The 17,881-nt window shown below is 42.2% G+C and overlaps 1 protein-coding gene across 11 annotated transcripts in view; it reads left to right on the plus strand.

Annotated features, from left to right (window-relative positions):
* The window catches only part of STARD13 (StAR related lipid transfer domain containing 13), a 308,987-nt gene that overhangs the window by 255,074 nt on the left and 36,032 nt on the right, over positions 1–17,881 (plus strand). For all 11 annotated transcript variants that reach the window (XM_064441029.1, XM_064441031.1, XM_064441027.1 and 8 more), the window contains 2 exons: positions 14,546–14,617; positions 16,645–16,726. In XM_064441029.1, coding sequence (XP_064297099.1) covers positions 14,546–14,617; positions 16,645–16,726 — 154 coding nt within the window. The remainder of the gene's footprint in view (positions 1–14,545; positions 14,618–16,644; positions 16,727–17,881) is intronic.

Below are 17,881 nucleotides of genomic sequence, written 5' to 3' on the forward strand. Positions count from 1 at the left end.
AAAATTCTGGCCTTTGAATTCACCACTTTGATATTGAAAGCTATCTAGTAAAATGAAACAAAATTTCTAGCATGTGATGGGAACTGTCTTAACAGCTCTCTGAATAGTAGTTCTACTGCTGTAAAAGAATCTCCATGTAAAAAAGAACCTTTGATTTTACTTTCCCACATTTAGTACTGTTTTTGTGTCGGATGAGAAGTGTTTGGAAGGCACTTTCATAAAAATGGGTGCCTTTGTGAAGACAGACTGAGGAAGGATTTTCTTTTTTTAGTAAGCAAGTAATTCTTTCCTTTAATCTCTTTGTTTTTCTAATGACTCTATAAAGATCAGCGCATAGCCATGTAATTAGTGGCTCTGGACTAGATCACGCTGAAACACACGCTAGTGTGACTCCACTGTTTTTACAGCACTGCAGTCAAAGCAAAGGGTAAAGTTTAGTTCACAATAACATCTTTCCATAAGCATGTGCTATTTCTTCAGTCACTGAAATAATTTTAGAAAGTAGTAGAACCACTGAACAACGGAGGTCGTCTGGTCCAATAGCTGCTCATGGCAGAGCCAATTTATCGCATAATCTGGCACTAACATAGGATCAATCTAAATCTAAAAAGGAAGATGGACCAAGTTGAGAATATCCAGACAAAGAAAATAATATTTGTGCTTACTATTAATTTACTGATTTTTCATTTCTTTATACAGTCATAAGAAGACATCCTGGCAGCTCTCATTAATAATGTTCTTGTAGTAAATAACAGCTGGAAAAAAGCATTAGGCAGATATGGGTCTTTGGTATTTAATCCTCTCAGAAATAACAATAAAAAGTAGATATCCACAAATTGTGTTAACCTTCATTTTATAAATTATTTTTCACTACAGTCTTGAGACATGATGAAATGTTAACAGTGTTGGTATACTTCGGTGTTGATAATTATGATAAGGTTGTGAATCAGAAAAAGTCATCTGGGTGTGTAGGTACAGCTCTTGCCTGTACTTTCAGGATAATGTCAGCCCTCCTGTTACTGGATTGTATGTAGATGACAACTTCTTCCAAACTGTGTGAATGACTGATATTCTGCTCTTTGGGGTATGGTTTTTTTTCAGAAGAAATACTCAGGACATCTTTCTCAATAGGCCCTTTCATGGAAAGGGCTAATAAGGAAATAGTGGGATCTAAAGACAGATCTGCTTGTAGTGTTAATCAGCTGATAACAGCAGATAATACTGATAACAGCAGGTGGGAGTTCAGCACTTTGCATTACATAAGCCATGGATTCGGACCTCTGTCTTGAATATTTGAGCTCTTCTGTATGTGCTGTATCTTACAAAGTGTCCTGCAGTACAAATTACTTATCTCATGCAGAACTCCAAAAGAAAGTGTTTTAATCTTAATTTATGATACACAAGAACTGAGAAGTCTTTTTTATTAATACATCAAAGTATTATCTCCAAGGGGAGTTAGTTTCATATTAGTGTTCAGTGTTTAATATAAATTCACAGCATGAAGACCACCTCGGATAGGTAGAGATTCTCTGATGTATATCTGATTGCCCACATGTAATTTGAACATCTACAGCACATGAAGGGTATAATCAAAGAATAATTAATATGCTGATAAGGAATTATGTTTTGTTCTACTTATCTGCATAATTCAGAGGGAAAGTTTACGATGACAACATCTATCTTTTGGTATATTATTTACATTTTCACTCAAATTATAACATGAAGCATTCTCCTGCATTCCACAGTGCCTTTCATCTGACGAGCTCCAATTACTGTCTGACCAATTAAGTTCAGTACCCCACACATGCAAACCATGTTGGGTATTGTGGAGAAACCAAGCAAGGCATTGAAGTCTGAAACTTGACCTCCTGTTTAGGACACTGTGCTTGAAAGCCCTGACTTCCAGAGACATTAAATCTCTGTCTTTGATTGGAGTTATGAGTACCCATGAGAGCTGAAACTAATGCTCAGACCAGCACTGTGTCCTCTTGGGAGCCCTCTGAATGTCAGGCCACTACAGAGACCTTGTGCATCTTTTATGCTACTTGAATTCAAGCTGTCTGCAAATCTCCCCTAGCCTTGCAAGAGATTACATTTTTTAAAACCTTGCAAGGAGGGAGGGTAGCTGCAAGCTGCATGTAGTGGGGTCCATCTGCTGCATACAAATTCAAACCAGATCTCAAGGGCAAAGTACCAGACAAAACACTTTCTGCAATTTATGTGCACTGAAGAAACATGCCTTGTGTACAGATCGAAGAATTTACTGCTCCTGCAATTAAAGTATTAGCAACCTAATCAAAGAGTTAGTCCAGGTACCAAGATAATAACACTTATAATTCCAAGTATAAAGTTATGGCAAGTTTCCAGCAGTGGTACAGTTGGAGTTGATGCATATATATCCCCTATTAGCTACACCTCTCCCTGGTGTTATGCTTATCCTTCCTATGACTCTCTGGGTCCTAAAATCAATGGTGCTAGTTTACCTCAAGAAGAAAAGGGGTGTAGAGGAGTTTACAGCAAGTCTTCTTCTGAAATTCTCCACTAGGAGAAGTATGATATTGCTGGTGGAGATTTTCTCCTCCTCGCTGTTGGGTCAGTTTAGGGTTATTTTTACACATTTCCTGAATTAGTCACAGAGTCACAGAATGGTTGACATAGGAAGGCACGTCTGGAGGTCATCTTGTTCAACCCCCCTGCTCAAGCAAGGCAACCTACAGCTGGCTGCCTAGGACCATGTCCAGATGGCTTTTGAATATTTCCAAGGACAAAGCCTTCACCACTTCCCTGGGCAACATGTACCAGTGCTTGGTCACCCTCACAGTAGAATACATTTTCAGATGGAGCTTCCTGTGTTTCAGTGTGTGCTCATTGCCTGTCACTAGGCACCATTGAGAAGATCCTGGCTCTGCCCTCTTTGCACGCTCCCTTCAGATATTTATACACATAGATGAGATTCCCCTGAGACTTCTCTTCCCCAGGCTGAACAGTTCCAGGTCTCTCAGTCTCTCCTCACCTCATCAGATGCTCCAGTCTCTTAACTATCTTCATAGCCCTGTGCTGGACTCACTCCAATAAATCTGTATCTTCATTTTACTGCGGAGCCCAGAACTGACCCAGCACGCCAGATGTGGCCTCCCTAGTGTTGAGAAGAGGGGAAGGATCACCTCCCTTGACCTACTGGCAACACTCCTCCTAATGCAGCCTGGGATGCTGCCTGCCTTCTTTGCCAGAAGAAGGCAAAGCCATTGCTGGCTCATGTTCAAGTTGGTGTCCACCAGACCCCCAGGTCCTTTTCTGCAAAGCTGCTTTGCAGCCTGTGGGCCACTCACTTGCTCTTTCACTCTTCAGAAATAGTGATCCAATAGAAGATATGTAACATGAATATGTAACATGAACATATAACATAACAGGTACATGTAGGTTCAATGTTTCAATAACTACTTATTAATATTATGGGAGTATCAATGGTACATTGTAAAAATGGCTTTATAGCAAAGCTGGGTGGCAAGTGAGCACACACCTGAAGGTTTTCTAAACATCATCTGGACTCAGTATTTCCCTTCTAAATAGAAGCTCAGCAGCTATTTTGGCCTTCAGGCCACTCTTTGGTCCATGCTTCACAGAAGTTTAGATGCCACCTAGATCTCTTAAGTTGAAACCCACAAGCAGAAACTCATGAGAGTCTGTTTTCAAAATTTGTCCCATAGTGACTCTATGAGTCACCAGAAGTTTTGGAATAGATCCCAAGGGATGGGATGGGATATTATCCCTTCTCTACTTAGTTGATAATGTTCCTTCCACATTAAAAATACAATGTATTTTATATTATTTCCTTGAAAGACTCACATTTTCCGTACCTTTATCCAAACAGTGGACGTACAGTGCTCATGTATCAAAGTTCTGTGAATTCTCAAGTCACCAGTGCTCAGCTTTTGGACAGGAGGCCTAATAGGTGGGAAGGGCAGTGTGGTACTGGGAAATGGGTGGGAGGGACTCTATCCTCTCAGTCTCTGCTGAGCTAAGACTCATGGGGGCTGTCAGGAGGCAAGAAAAGGAATATAAATTCTAATGGGGAAGGGGGAGGATGTGAAGGAAACCGAGCTCTTAATCACTTCTGCTTATTAGCAGTACCAGAGTATTTTTCGTAAGACTAAAAGCAGGCGAGCCTGGTGTCCTTGTCAGCTCCCTATATATATATATATATAAAAAATTCGAATTTTATCTATCTCATAAATCCCGTTAGTAGCTTCAGCTGAATAAAGTATTCTCCTTGTTTCTTGTCATAAACTGCTGCAGCATTCTTTTATGCAGCTGCCACATTTCATCTTAATGCAGCTGCATTTCACCCAGGGATGAAGTGATCCCTATATATAACTTCCGCATCAGTTTTTATAACTGTTTAAAGTGCCTCAAACTCTGGGATGCAAGCTATTGTTTTATTAGTGTCATCACAAAGTGCTGCATTGTACAAATCAATTGTAAGGTAAGAAGAAAAGTGGTTTTGAAGTGATACTTGAAGATATGGAGAGATTTTTGGGGCTAGGAGGGATTTAAAATCCTGGCTTAGGGCTTTGAAAGGAAGACGGCACAAAAAAAGAAGGAAACAAACTAGCATCAAGGATCAGACTGGGATCCACCTGGCTGGAGAGCAGCTCTGTGGAAAGGGACCTGGGGATCCTGGTGGACAGAAAGCTCAACATGAGTGACCAGTGTGCTGCTGCAGCCAAGAAGGCCAACAGGATGCTGGGTTGCATCAAAAAGGGCATCGCCAGCAGAGAGAAAGAAGTCATCATCCCACTCTACTCAGCGCTTGTCAGGCCACACCTGCAGTACTGTGTACAGTTCTGGTCCCCGCTGTACAACAAGGATGTGGACAGGCTGGAAGGGGTCCAGAGAAGGGCCACCAAGATGATCAGAGGACTGGGAAGCCTGCCGTATGAGGATAGGCTGGGAGAGCTGGGTTTGTTCAGCCTTGAGAAAAGGAGGCTCAGAGGGGATCTCATCACCATGTACCAGTACTTAACGGGTAGCTACAAAGAAGATGGAGACTCCCTTTTTACAAGGAATCACATGGAGAGGACAAGGGGGAACGGACACAAGTTGCTCTTGGGGAGATTCCGATTGGACATGAGAGGAAAATTTTTCACAGTGAGGACAGTCACCCATTGGAATAATCTCCCCAGGGGAGTGTTTGACTCGGCCACATTGGACACCTTCAAGAGTCATCCGGACAGGGTGCTAGGCCATCTTGTCTAGACTGTGCTCTTCCTAGAAAGGTTGGACTAGATGATCCCTGAGGTCCCTTCCAACCTGTGATTCTGTGATTCTGTGAAGTAAAGTTGTATTAACTGAGTGGACATGTGGGACACTAGGTAGCAAAAATGTCAGAGAAATGAATGGCAGAGAGTTAGTTTTAAGTGACCTTGGAGTGGAAGATACAGAAAGATGAGGAGGAAGGGAAACCAGCAGTAAATAGAAATGATCATGATGATTACCAGCAACCAAATACCTGGAGAGGACACTCAAAGGAGGACCTGAATCTCTTAATTTTATCACATAGCTGAGCCATATTTTCAGCATCAGTTGGCACTATTAAATGTCTTTGCTGTGGTATTAATGGTATGTATGAGACTTTCAAATGTTAAGAAAACTTCCTGATGTCCAAATCTCATTGCATTCTCATATTTAGGTACCTGATTGTGCTGAACACCCTATGCCTCAGCAGAGGGAGTTACTTAGAAGTCTATATAATGGGAGAAATCCCTGGAGAACTGATTTTATGCTAAAGACTCTTATGGACAGTGATGGCTGCCTGGAAGGGCATCTAATTACTCTGAATTGGGAGTCCCTCAGGTTATTTCTTGGTCCTGAGGTCTTTATGTGTCCCTGTGTCCTTGCTGGCGTGTTGTGCTGGCTGCTTCAATGGCCTTTGCAAGTCACCTCTCACCTTAAAGAGCTTGTGTGGTGTTGCACACTATACAAAGGTCTCTCTTACACTGCCAACTGTAGTGCTTTCCCTGTTGTCGAGATGCTATTTGCATAGCTGCCTTCATGTTATTAGCATGAGTGAAACCATTGTGTTATATACCTAGCTCTGATGAGATCTAGATGTAAAAAAATATTAATACAAGCACAGTGTTCCCAGACCTGTAAAGTTTCATGCCTGGTGAACCTGCTATAGATCTCAGGCATACCAGTTTTACCAGTATCCCATTAATTTAGGAAAGGAGTTCAGCATAATCCTTTCACCCAAAGAGGAGTTAGCTACCTAGCTCCTTGCCAGAATAACACACCTTTCTTCTGACTTCTTGGGAAATGCAGCCTTGCTTTGATAAAAGGCTGACAAGAAGTCGCCCAGCTAGGCTGTGCAGAATTTGGTTATAGTAGGGAACAAAACAATTGTCATAGCGGTTGAAAGAAACAGTTCATATAGTCCCAGACTATGTCTGAGCAATAGGAATGTCAGTAACTCAGGAGGAAAAGCTATATAAAGGATCATCTAACCAGGAAAAAAAAATCTCATAACACTGTCTTTAGTTTGGTTTCATTTATTCCATTCTGGAGAATCCTTTTCCAGATCTGTGGTGGTAGCAGTGAGTAGTCAGATAAGACCCCAGCAGAGTACGCGTCCACTCATCTCCTGATCCAGTGTCCTTTGTCAATGAGTTTTATAGATTGCTATAAAAAAATATTTTATCCGTTCAAATTGCCTTCCTTCTTTTTCATTCCTCCCATTTCATTAATCTCCTTTCCATGTGCTGCAAGGTAGAGTGAATAGAAGTTCCCAATTTCCTATTTTTGTATTACCCCTGATTTTTTATGTTTTTATCATAACCCGTCCTTATTCATCTGCTCTCCAAGGTAAATAGTCCCAATCTTTTCATCTCTGAGCACATGAGGTTTTTTTTCATGTCCATAAATAATCATGCTTCTCACTTTAAACCTTTCTAAGAAGTCAGAGTATGAATGGACATCATCTGACTATTATTCATCAAGTGTAAAGAATTACACATAAAGAAACTACTCATGAGCTTGAAAGGATCTTTTTTCTATTGACATTTGATTTATATTCAGCCTCAGTAGTTTAAAAGGTCCATATTTTATTGTATTATTACTGGTACCACAATATTCTGTGAAATCTTAAGGTTTATGAAAATGACACTTTGACAGCTTTATTTGTTCCTTGCTTGCAAAACATAACCTTGCCTCTCATAGTAATTATACAGCATGATATAAAATAATTCCAATGAAATTCCACTTTTGAAAACCTTATTATCAGGATTTATTGAAGACTATGCATCATAGTGTAGTAGAATAATATAAAATCATTGTATGCTTATGTTTTATTTTATTTATTATATATTTGTACCATAAATGGTAATTTTACAGGTGCATGGCACAATTACCCTTGCATTATTGTTGCTATTCTTCTGGACAAGTCCTGTAGAGTGGAAGGGCATGGTGTAAACCATCAGACCTGGGCCTAAAAGCATTCCCTCAAATGGAGTTCTCAGGAAATCATGCTAAAAGCTTAAAGAAATTCAGAGACACCAATATCTTTTGCACAAAACTTTATACCATCCTATAAATAAAACTTTAGGATTTTCTCTTTTAAAGAATTCCAGTGAGTACAATGCAACATAAAAGTGTTACAGAAAATTGTATCTGTCTTTATTAAATTGCGTGAGACTTCTTCCTTAGGGAATATGAGAAGCTTTGTATTTTTCCATGATCTACACAAACCTGCTTTGCAGTAGTGAGGCGAGACCATAATCTAGTAGTTAGGGTATTAACCTGCTCCTTGCAAGCTATAGATGTGAACTTCTCTTTTGCTGTGAATTTCCTATGTGACCTTGAAAAGTCACCTTTTCTCATATTTACGAATATTTTCCTGCTTTTTACAATTTTGCACCTCTACCCTACTGAGGTCTAATTTCTTAGCTCTGAAGTAGCTTTGCAAATGCCATTCAATGGAAACCTATCAGCCTTTAGTGTTACATATTAGCTGAGTGACAATGGCATGGTGGGTTTAGGTATTTAAGAACTACAGAGATTTGGGATTTGGTCTGTCCAGATCAGATTTCTAAGGGTATTAGTAACTGAGGAATGACATAGCCGTATTTTTATGGGCAGTTAAAGGAGTCAGGCAGCTAATTGCCACCAGTCTTGTCTCTAACCTGCTTATGCACTTTTGAAGTGGTTTAAATCCCCATTTGTAAAATAAGAAAAAGAGTTACATGAATAAATATCTTAAAGACTATGAGATGTAGGAGCAAGAAAGCAATGAGGGCCATTGAAGTACCTCAGGCTGGAGAGCAAGAAGAAGCTGAAACACACTGGACATATTCTTACACAGCTTCAGCCTGAACTGAACAGATCCCACCTGCCCTCATGAGTGCTCTTCTGGGAAGACATCAAGGCAGTGGCATGGCTTGCTGGCAACATGATAGGCGTATGGGGCAAAAGGGATGCATCTAATTTACTAGACTCAAGACAAAATGTCTGGGGGCGTTAGAGAAAATGATTAATCACAGAATCACAGAATGGTAGGGGTTGGAAGCGACCTCTGGAGATCATCTTGTCCAACACCCCTGCTTGAGCAGGGACACCTAGATAGAGCAGGGGGCACAGGAACGCATCCAGGTGGGTTTTGAATGTCTCCAGGGAAGGAGACTCCACAGCCCCCCTGGGCAGCCGGTTCCACTGCTCTGTCACCCTCACAGGAAAAGTTTTTTTCTCATGTTTAGGTGGAACTTCCTGTGTTCCAACTTGTGCCCATTGCCCATTGTCCTGTCATTGGGCACCACCGAAAAGACCCCAGTCCCATCATCCTGACACCCACCCTTTAGATATTTATAGGTATTGATGAAATCCCCCCTCAGTCTTCTCCAGGTTGAACAAACCCAAGTCTCTCAGCCTTTCCTCATAAGGGAGATGCTCCAGCCCCCTGATCATCTTGGTAGCTCTCCGCTGGACTTGCTTGAGCAGTTCTGTGTCCTTCTTGAACTGGGGGCCCCAAAACTGGCCACAGTACTCCAAAACTCAAGTCATTGGAAAGGTGTATATTTTATTGTGCAGCCACATCAGCAAGATCCAGTGGCGATCACAAGCTGGTCTGTTAGGCAGAAGAGGTCTCAGTCTTGCAGATGTTTGGGAGTAAAGTAACAGCTTCATTATAGCTCATGGTGTTTGCAGGTGGTTAGTCTCGTGCTATGCTTTACATTAATTTTTGGTCCTTGTCTTACTCTCTCCTTCAAGAGGAGGAAAACTGTTGGGATGACAGTGTTTGTACTGCATCTTCCAGAACAATGTCTACCTGGCATTTTAGGGTCAGTCTAGAGGCTCAGCTAAACAAAATAAATGGGGTAATTATGTACCTTATTTATTCTAGTGGTTGTTTCTTTCACTGCATTGTGCAAAGGTATATCTGAAACTTAAATAAAAAAATGTAGTTTAAAAAAAAGGGAGAAACACCAAAACAGAAGATAGAGAAGACAGAAAGAGAATGGCAGAAAGGCAGAAGCAAGATGAAATGCTGATGTCTAGACAGGAAAAGGGAAAGGATTGTAGTATCTAGGTCTTAGCACCAATATTCATGGACAGTGATAAGGTCCCAAGCTAGAAAATTAATTTATTTACATGATTTCCTCTTGACAGAGCAATTTTCTCCAAATAAATTTTTAGACAGTTCTCTTTCACATGAGGAATGACTGTCCCGATGGTTTGGTTTTCTTGGGCTCATTAAAATGGAGCTAATATGGACTGAACAGGAACCTTAGAGGATCTGAGTCAGTTTGCTGATCCAACAGCAGACCATTAACAGTTTGGGGGGGGGTGTTGCTAGCTTAGAAGATTGGGGCAGGCAGGGCAGGTGACCCCTTTGGTGGCAGCTGGCTGCTGGAGTCTTCTGGTGTTGGACAATGTCAATGCAGTTTGTGAAGAATCAGGCAAAAGTATTGGGAGAGAGAGAAAGACTTGCAAGCGGCCAACTCCATTTCAGCCCAGAATAGCCAGAGCACCCATATGGTCTGCAGGAGACAAGCTCAAACCTGCTTAACACTTGAGATGGACTCCAAGGCAAGTTCCAGCTGTGGTCTGAATATCTGTCATGCTTTCTGGGTGAACCTCTCTCCTTACTTTGCTCTACATACATCCTAAATAAGTAAAAAAATATGGATCAGAGATCTGCAGTTCAACCTCTGCTGTGCATATATGCTTTGGCCTACCATATGAGTATCTCTGATAAACATTTAATTTAATACACAGTGGAACAACTCTAGGAAGAAAGATTAAGACACAGTCCTGTGGCGGGGTGGGGAAGATAGTTTGGCTGATCAAAGAGGTGTGTGACAAGGTTTTAAGTCCCTGATTGCATATGAAAGGTTTTGGTGAGGCAGGAGGCAACTTCTGGGGAGCCTCTGGGTGAGATGCAAGGAAGGTCACCAGCAACGTCTGTGCACAGGGGGTCTTGGATGTACCTCCTGGAAAGACCTGGTAGATGAAGGGGATGTGAGGGCCATGAGGAGATCATTACCCCAATCTCCCCATAAATGTGGCTGGAAGGTTTTTGCATGTGTGGATCTCAATTATCACTCACTACTGGTAGAAAAGTGAAATGGAAAAGAGAAACTTGTGTCCTGGCAGCTTCAACTAAAAACTGATAAAAACCCTGAGAATTCAAGTACTGTGAGACATATTATTGCTTGTCAATATCTGTGACTGAATTATTATCTAGCCTTAATAATTGATGATCGTCATTAACTGCTGCACAAGCAAGTGGAAAGCAGTAGGTAAATTATCCCTGACTTTTTTTCCAGTCAGCAGAGCAGGGCAGTACTGCATAAGCACAAACCCACCATCAGGTGTGCTGGGGTGAGCAGCCTTTTGGTCACACAAAGGCAGATGCTGCTTGTGGGTCAGTGGTGGCTCATGTGCTTCTGGGAGGACCTGTGGCTTCTGCCAGCCTTGAGCACAAAACTACAAGCCTTGTCCTCTCTAAAATCACTCTTCTCAGCATGACAGCCCTTCTCTGTGCTGTTGACAATCTGCCTTGGAGTCACCTGTGACCACAAGTAGTTTTCCAGGTCCTTCAGGGCTGCGCCAAGACAGTGCAGCTGCTGCAGGCTGGTTCAGACCCCTGCATTAGCACGGATGTGGGAACAGAACTGGGCTAACACTGCCAAAAATATATCTGCAACCCCTCATCAACAGCTTCAGCAAGGTCCTTTTGATGGTGTACTCATCTCTTCTCAAAGAAGCTTCCACTGATATTTAACTAGCAAGTAAAAAAAGGCAAATATTGGAGTATGTACAGAGAAAGAGAAGGTTAAACTGAGCATCTCAAATTATGTTTTAAGCATTACAGTGTCCAGTAATGAAAGAATCTGTGTTGCATTCTGAACTATAACTTGGATTACATGCCCAGAACAAGATAATAGAAATCACCTTAGGTGTCTGCTGAGGAGTAAATCCTTGGCTGTGCCTTCTCACCCGAACTGCAGGAGCGGCCACGAGGGCAATGGCTGGAACAGGTGCCTTTAGCCAGTAGAAATACACTGATATGAGCAAAGTCATATTATTGGCTGGGCCGGCAGCACATTGCGCTTCTCCCCTTCTGCTGTACTCTGCATAAGACCAAAATAGAAAGAGAGATAAGGGAGGGAACTGGGCATTGATATGTGTCCAAGACCAGGTATCCTGGAAGTTGACTTAGCAGATCTTACTCGAGGGGGAATCTGTTTGTTTGAGATGATAGTTTAGAAAATGAGAATACTCCCAATAGATTCCTTCATGGAGGACATATTGTTAAAGATTTGAAAGCAGAAGTTAATCCATTGATCATTTTTGACTGGTTGCAGTGTGTTACAGTCTCATACAAAAGAAAAAAAAAAGGGTGAGATTTACTTCCTTGGTTATTCTCTGCAATTATTCACCCATTGCAACCTGAGATTTTTTAGATCTCACTTGGACTGCAGGAAGATTCCTCAGCAAGCTCCTCTAAGCAGCCAACTGTAAAAAACACTGAAATATGAGAAGTGTATAAAAGCATTAAATGGTAGCATTCTCCATCACCCACAGCCTATTAGTTGTGCTTCCAGGCCACATGAAGCTAGAATGTACATACAGCTGTTCTGAGTTGTAAAATACATTTTGAAATGGGATTGATTCATCTGTGTTTCATGAGATTGAATTAAGCAAAAGAAAAAAGTATAAAGACTTGTCTTTTTTCCAAGCATTTAATAAAAATATTCAGTCTCACTGGAACATAATAGAGATGTGCTTTCAGCACACAGATGTGCAGTAGTGAGAGCCACGTTTTATGTAAGCTGCTCATTCCTTTGTGCGGTGTTAAGAACTGAATGTACTTTCATACTCCTTTTTTTGGCCTTGACATGAACTAATGTCAAAGCAAATGAAGACCTGGTGGTAAATCCTTTTCAGCACTGCTAATGATTGCGGCCATTGCGGAGCTGTTAGTGGCTCTCTAATCAGCTTCGGGAAATCGGGCTTTTGATAAGTAGACCTTGTATGCTGAATTTTGATTTCTGCGTCAAAATTTGCTGGTGTGACTGAGTATTTAGAGGATCAGAAAGGTGTGTGGGTCACATACTGCAGAGTCTATTCAAAGCAGGTTTTATGGTGAGCTTCAGTGGGTAAAGTCATTAAGGGTATAACGAGTGATTTGAAGAGAATTACATGGGGAAGAATTCACACCAGCATCTCCTATCTATAAAAATGCATTTTAGTAGAAAACAGGTTTTCAGCTAGAGCTTCTTTGCATGCAAGGCAGAACATGCAGAAGAGCAAGTAAGCCTGATTTTCTTTTTCCAGTTCCATTGCTTGTTTTATATTTAGGGGCTTGTATTATGGTTGCCTAGATTTTACAACTGCAAATCTGCCAAAACCCTTGACTGGTTCATTCAGGTTGAGTAATAGGCAACATAAAATGTCTATTTTCTTCAACAGCTGCACTCTCCATTCCTTAGCATTTTGCAAATGTGAGAGGTACAGATATGTGTTTTGGCTTTGATCTTGTAAACCAAAACTGTTCAAGTGGTAGACCCTCATGTAGGTCTGGGCAGCAAGATGTTGCCCAGGTTTCCTCAGCAACCTACATTTATCTGGTGAACCTCTATTTTCAGTTGTTCCTCCAGTCACTCTGGGAGCAGCTGCACACGCAGGCAGCATGGGTGCTGGGTAGAGCCGTGCCTAGCACACGGCTTTCAAGAAAACGAGCCCATGGAGCTTGGTAGAAGTTGAGGTACCCTATGTCAACATGCATCGGTCATCTCAGAGGTTGGGTGCACAACTGTGTGTGTGACTGCTGGAGTGCACAAAGTCTGTTTTGCCGGAGACACTTTGAAATTTATCCTCTGTTGTTGTGTAGCTGACATTTACTTACTGCTGCTTTAGTAAATGCGCGGGGTGGATCTGCCTCTTGTGTGCAAAAAGCTTTAGGTCTTATGTAGTCCCCCTCTTGAACATGATTTTATTCCATTCCCTCATGCTCACCTATTCCTACTGTTACCCCCAAAATAAGGAGGGACTATTCTTTTGTCCAGCTGACGATTCCCCCGCCTCTTCCATAGCGGTGGGATACATCTTACCCAGTGAAAGCTGTTTGAAAGGGGAAAGCTAGTTCAGCATCAGCTGTGTCCATACTTCTAAATAGTGGACAGGCAGGGACAAGATGACACAGACTGATTCCTCTCCTCACTGCCTAGTAGTAGGCTTCTCAAGAAAAGATTTGTCTTGATAGATAACTGGAACAGTCCAAAACAGGCCTGGAAGTGGATTAAAATTAAAGAGTGAGCGGTCTGAGGTCCAGTGCTTGAAGCTACTGCCTGTATATTTTATTTAGCTGCAGAGACATACTTGTAGCTCTTTATCCTCCGTTAGCAGTCACAAAAGAAAAGCATTGTCAGTAGTTGATTTATACCACCTATTTTAGACACTACTTTAAGGTGAAATGAATCACCCTTTGGAAGTAATTGTCTCTCTATTGACTATGGAGAGAGTTTGCATAATGGAGTTCAGATGGCTAAAGGTAGGAAGGTGCATCCTACCTGTGCCGTTGTCCCTTCAATAACACTGGGGTTTTCCTGGCAGAGCTTTCAGTGGCGTACATGTGGGATTTTTCTCTGCAAGAAGTGTTAGAGCAGGAGAAGACAGGTGACAGTGCATGCTCCAGGTCACCCCATTTCCACCCTGCTTCATCTTCACCTCTCCCCAACAGTTTATCCTTGGGGGAGGATAGGACACAGGACCACAAACCTGGCTGAGCAACTTCTCCTGCTGCTTGGAGGTGATCAACACTTCACCCCAGTCACCAAGCAGCTGTGCAAACCTGAGAGTCCTGTGGAGGCAGGGGGATTTCTTTGAGGGACTATTTTATTTTCTGATGCTATTAAAAAATACTTCAGAGTGATGATGGCACTTTAAAGCAACAAACAGCTACTACTATCTTTGCTATTTCCTTTAATTAAAAGCACTTCTAATGCAAAATAGCAAAGTGTGAACTGTTCTCTTTCCTCTTTCTGCTCAGAAATCGAAGCAAAGGAAGCGTGTGACTGGTTACGTGCAGCTGGATTTCCCCAATATGCTCAGTTCTATGAGGGTAAGTAGGTTTTTCTCCTCTTTGTACGGTACTGAAAGTGCACTGGGCCGTTGCCAGGAGAGCTTGCAGTCGGCCAACTCTACATTTGACTGAGTTATGGCCATGGCTGGCTGCTTCACAAAGCCTCAGCTGCTGGAGTCATACGAGTGCCTAAAGAAAAGTAAGATTCTTGCCCTCGTAGCCATGAAAATAAAAAAAAAAAGGACATAGTTTCTGTAAACCTCACAGATTAACAAAAACAATTAGAAAATAACCAAATACATAGGGCTCTTTTTTTTTTTTAAACTTTCTGAACTATGTCTAAAGTAAGATTGAAAACACTGGAAGTTACTGAGAATTTCAATCCTACCGAAAATAAGATTGAAAACTCTGCAAAGTTACCAAAAGTGAATAATCAGAGCTGTGTTTTGCATTTGCAAAGCAATAAAAGCCAGTATTTTGGTGCCAACTCAAAGCAAATGGCCCTGTCCCTTTCCTAGCTGTAAAATTTGCACCCAGGGAAGTGGTGTCCCTGAGGGCTGGGCAAGTGGTTGCACTGCTGCTGCATTCAGAAGCAGGGGACTGGGATTGGGTTTTTCCTGCTCTCCCTTGCTCAATGCTGAGAGGGAAACTGCAGCTGATCCTCATTTTTCCCAAACTGTATATTCTCTCTGCCAGGGACACAGAGCCAGCTCAGGCCCGCTCAGGCTTAGTAGCCAAAGCACAGCTCTGCCAAACACAGCTGGACACCTTCCAGGGTCAGCTTGGGTCTGGAGGCAGCATGGCTCCACGCATGGAGCGATGGCCAAGAAACCTTGCGCGTCAGAGTCAGCTCTGCTGAGAGCCGTCTCAAACACCATCCATCCCCACGCGTGGGATGGACAAGGACACCTCTGTGGCTTCTGATGGCCAGCTGAGGTCCCTCCAGGCTCAGGTGCTGGCTCCTGGCAGGCCGCTCAGGTGCCTGGGTACTGGCAGCACAATGCAGAGATACTCAGGTGGCTCCTCAGGAGTCAGGCAAGCTCTGTTAAACCCAGCAAGGAGCTAAGACTAAAAAGCCTGGAGGCCAAAGCTGACATAGATGTGTGTCTACCACAGTCCCTGGGTGCCCAGTAGTATTTTTGTGTTTGCCTTGTAATCAGAGTATCTATGCTGGATCCCCACCTCCCAGGGAAAGAAGAGCCTGCTGCCTGCTGAAGTTGTTCCCTCCAAAAAGCAAACTGTGCTGGACTCCCACAGTTCCCATACAGTCAATATGCACTCTAGACAGCCTGCGTCTCTGAAAACAAGGTCCTTTTTACAGGCATCTATTATGTCAGTGTTAAGCACTAGTGTCTGAAAATGCTGGCTGCAGTTCCTGTATCCCAGCATCTTGCTGCAGTACCTAAGCATGGCAGAGCAGTCTGGAGAGCAGCCACTGCGCTGGAACCCATCCCACTCTTACGGAGCCCACTAATGCGTTACAGCCATGTCACTCTTCATTACAAATGTCAGCTTCCAGCACACTAGCCTGGCTTTTTAGCTAATATTGGGGGTTATAATTCAGCTCACTTTTTTGTCTCTATTACTTAAGTAACCCTTTGTCTGAAATTGTTGTTATTGGGACCTATACTAAAAGCAAAAAGCGCAGAACGTTTCTGTTTCATGGGAAAAGTCTGTCTAGCAAATAACTCATTAAGCCATTGTGATGGGAATGGAGAATGTTGTTGCTCACGTGGATAAAGTGTATTGGTAATTCCCTGATTTCATTCGTTTGTGCTAGGTGCTAGAAAGAACAGCTAACATTTGAGTATCTTATTAAAGCCAAAAAGGAATAATCTTGCTCTCTCTTTGGTGCACAGAACGTTCAACTATACCTTTAACAGAAGGAAAAAAAAAATTGAAGTGACTGAAAGGGTCACAGATACAGCTGGAAGGGAACCAGAGCTGAGTGAAATCAGTCAAACTAGATTTCAGTGAGCAAGCACGTGCAAAGCATTTTAGATGTAGACAATGTATTTTCATTTGAATAGAAAGCGGTCATCTTAATATTGTGTCTCCTTTTATAGACTCCCAGTTTCCCATTGACATTGCTTCAGTAAAGAAAGATCATGATTTTCTTGACAAGGACCTTGTAGAACCTCTTTGCAGGTAAATAACACCTAAAGTTTATTTTCTGATAATTTAAAAACCTGAGCTGATTTGTTGTTTGTTAGCATAGCAGCAGAAAGAGCAGCAGAGATGTTTGCTTGTCCACATGAATTTAGCAATGTTATCTATAATGCTACCATTCTGAATTTGTTTCTCTTATAGAAAATCCTGGAGTAGGACCCTACTACACTCATAGAAAACATCACATGATTGGAGAATATCCAAATCCAATGGATTTGAAACACCTGCCTTTTAGGAAAAAAACTTACGCAGCAGTACAAGCAAACCCTGAATAAGTGAGAGTCGCATTTGAGTTGCACATGAATAACTTATGTCCAAGCACAGCAGAAAAGATGAAACTTCATTGCACAGAATTCAGCGAGTACTTTCTTGGCAGCAGACATGGTTTTCATGCTGCTTGGATTCCCTTGGTACTCTCCTTTTGGCACCAGTAAGAGAAGTAGGGCCAGAACCCCACAGTACTACAGCTGCTACAACTAATCACTGGTTTGCCCCTCCCAGAGGGCTTGTGTTTGCTGTTTATCTAGCTTTTTATACTCTGCCTGTGATGAATATACCATATCGCATTGCTCAAGTACTGTCCCCCAGGACTCAAGAAACAGCAATTCTGTGGTAGTTTTGCAAAACCACATTGCAGAGGCATTGTTTCCCTCTTCTTTGTCCTCTGCTCAGCTCAAGCTGGGTTCTGCTCCTCCCCTCTTCAGCAAGGACAAAGGAACATCTGGCCCCTGACCAAGCAAGCTTTATTACATGTAATGGAAACTTTTCACAACACCAAAATCAGGATAACTGGACAAAACTTTATTTCCCCTTCTGCAACTGTGGCTAATGTAATCAGGGTGCGTATGCTGTTCCACTGCACATCGTACTGTGCATTGCAGGGATTAATGAGTCTGTGATGGAAGACTGTAGAGAGAGTTTCTCTGCATAAAGAATCATAGAAAATAGGGCTGGAAGAGAGTTCATCTAGTCCATCTCTTCATCCTGGGCTATGGCCTCCTTCCTGAGGATCCAGGTAATTCCTGGGCATAGCTGTTAGAATGCTTTCCCAAAAGTCCCTTCCTCCAAGTGAGACCTGTTTCTTCTCATTTTGTCTATTGTGGTTATAAGAAACAGAATATTCTCTTCCTCTGT

This window comes from Phalacrocorax carbo, chromosome 1 (genome assembly GCF_963921805.1).
Source record: "Phalacrocorax carbo chromosome 1, bPhaCar2.1, whole genome shotgun sequence".
NCBI classification, from domain to species: Eukaryota; Metazoa; Chordata; class Aves; order Suliformes; family Phalacrocoracidae; genus Phalacrocorax; species Phalacrocorax carbo.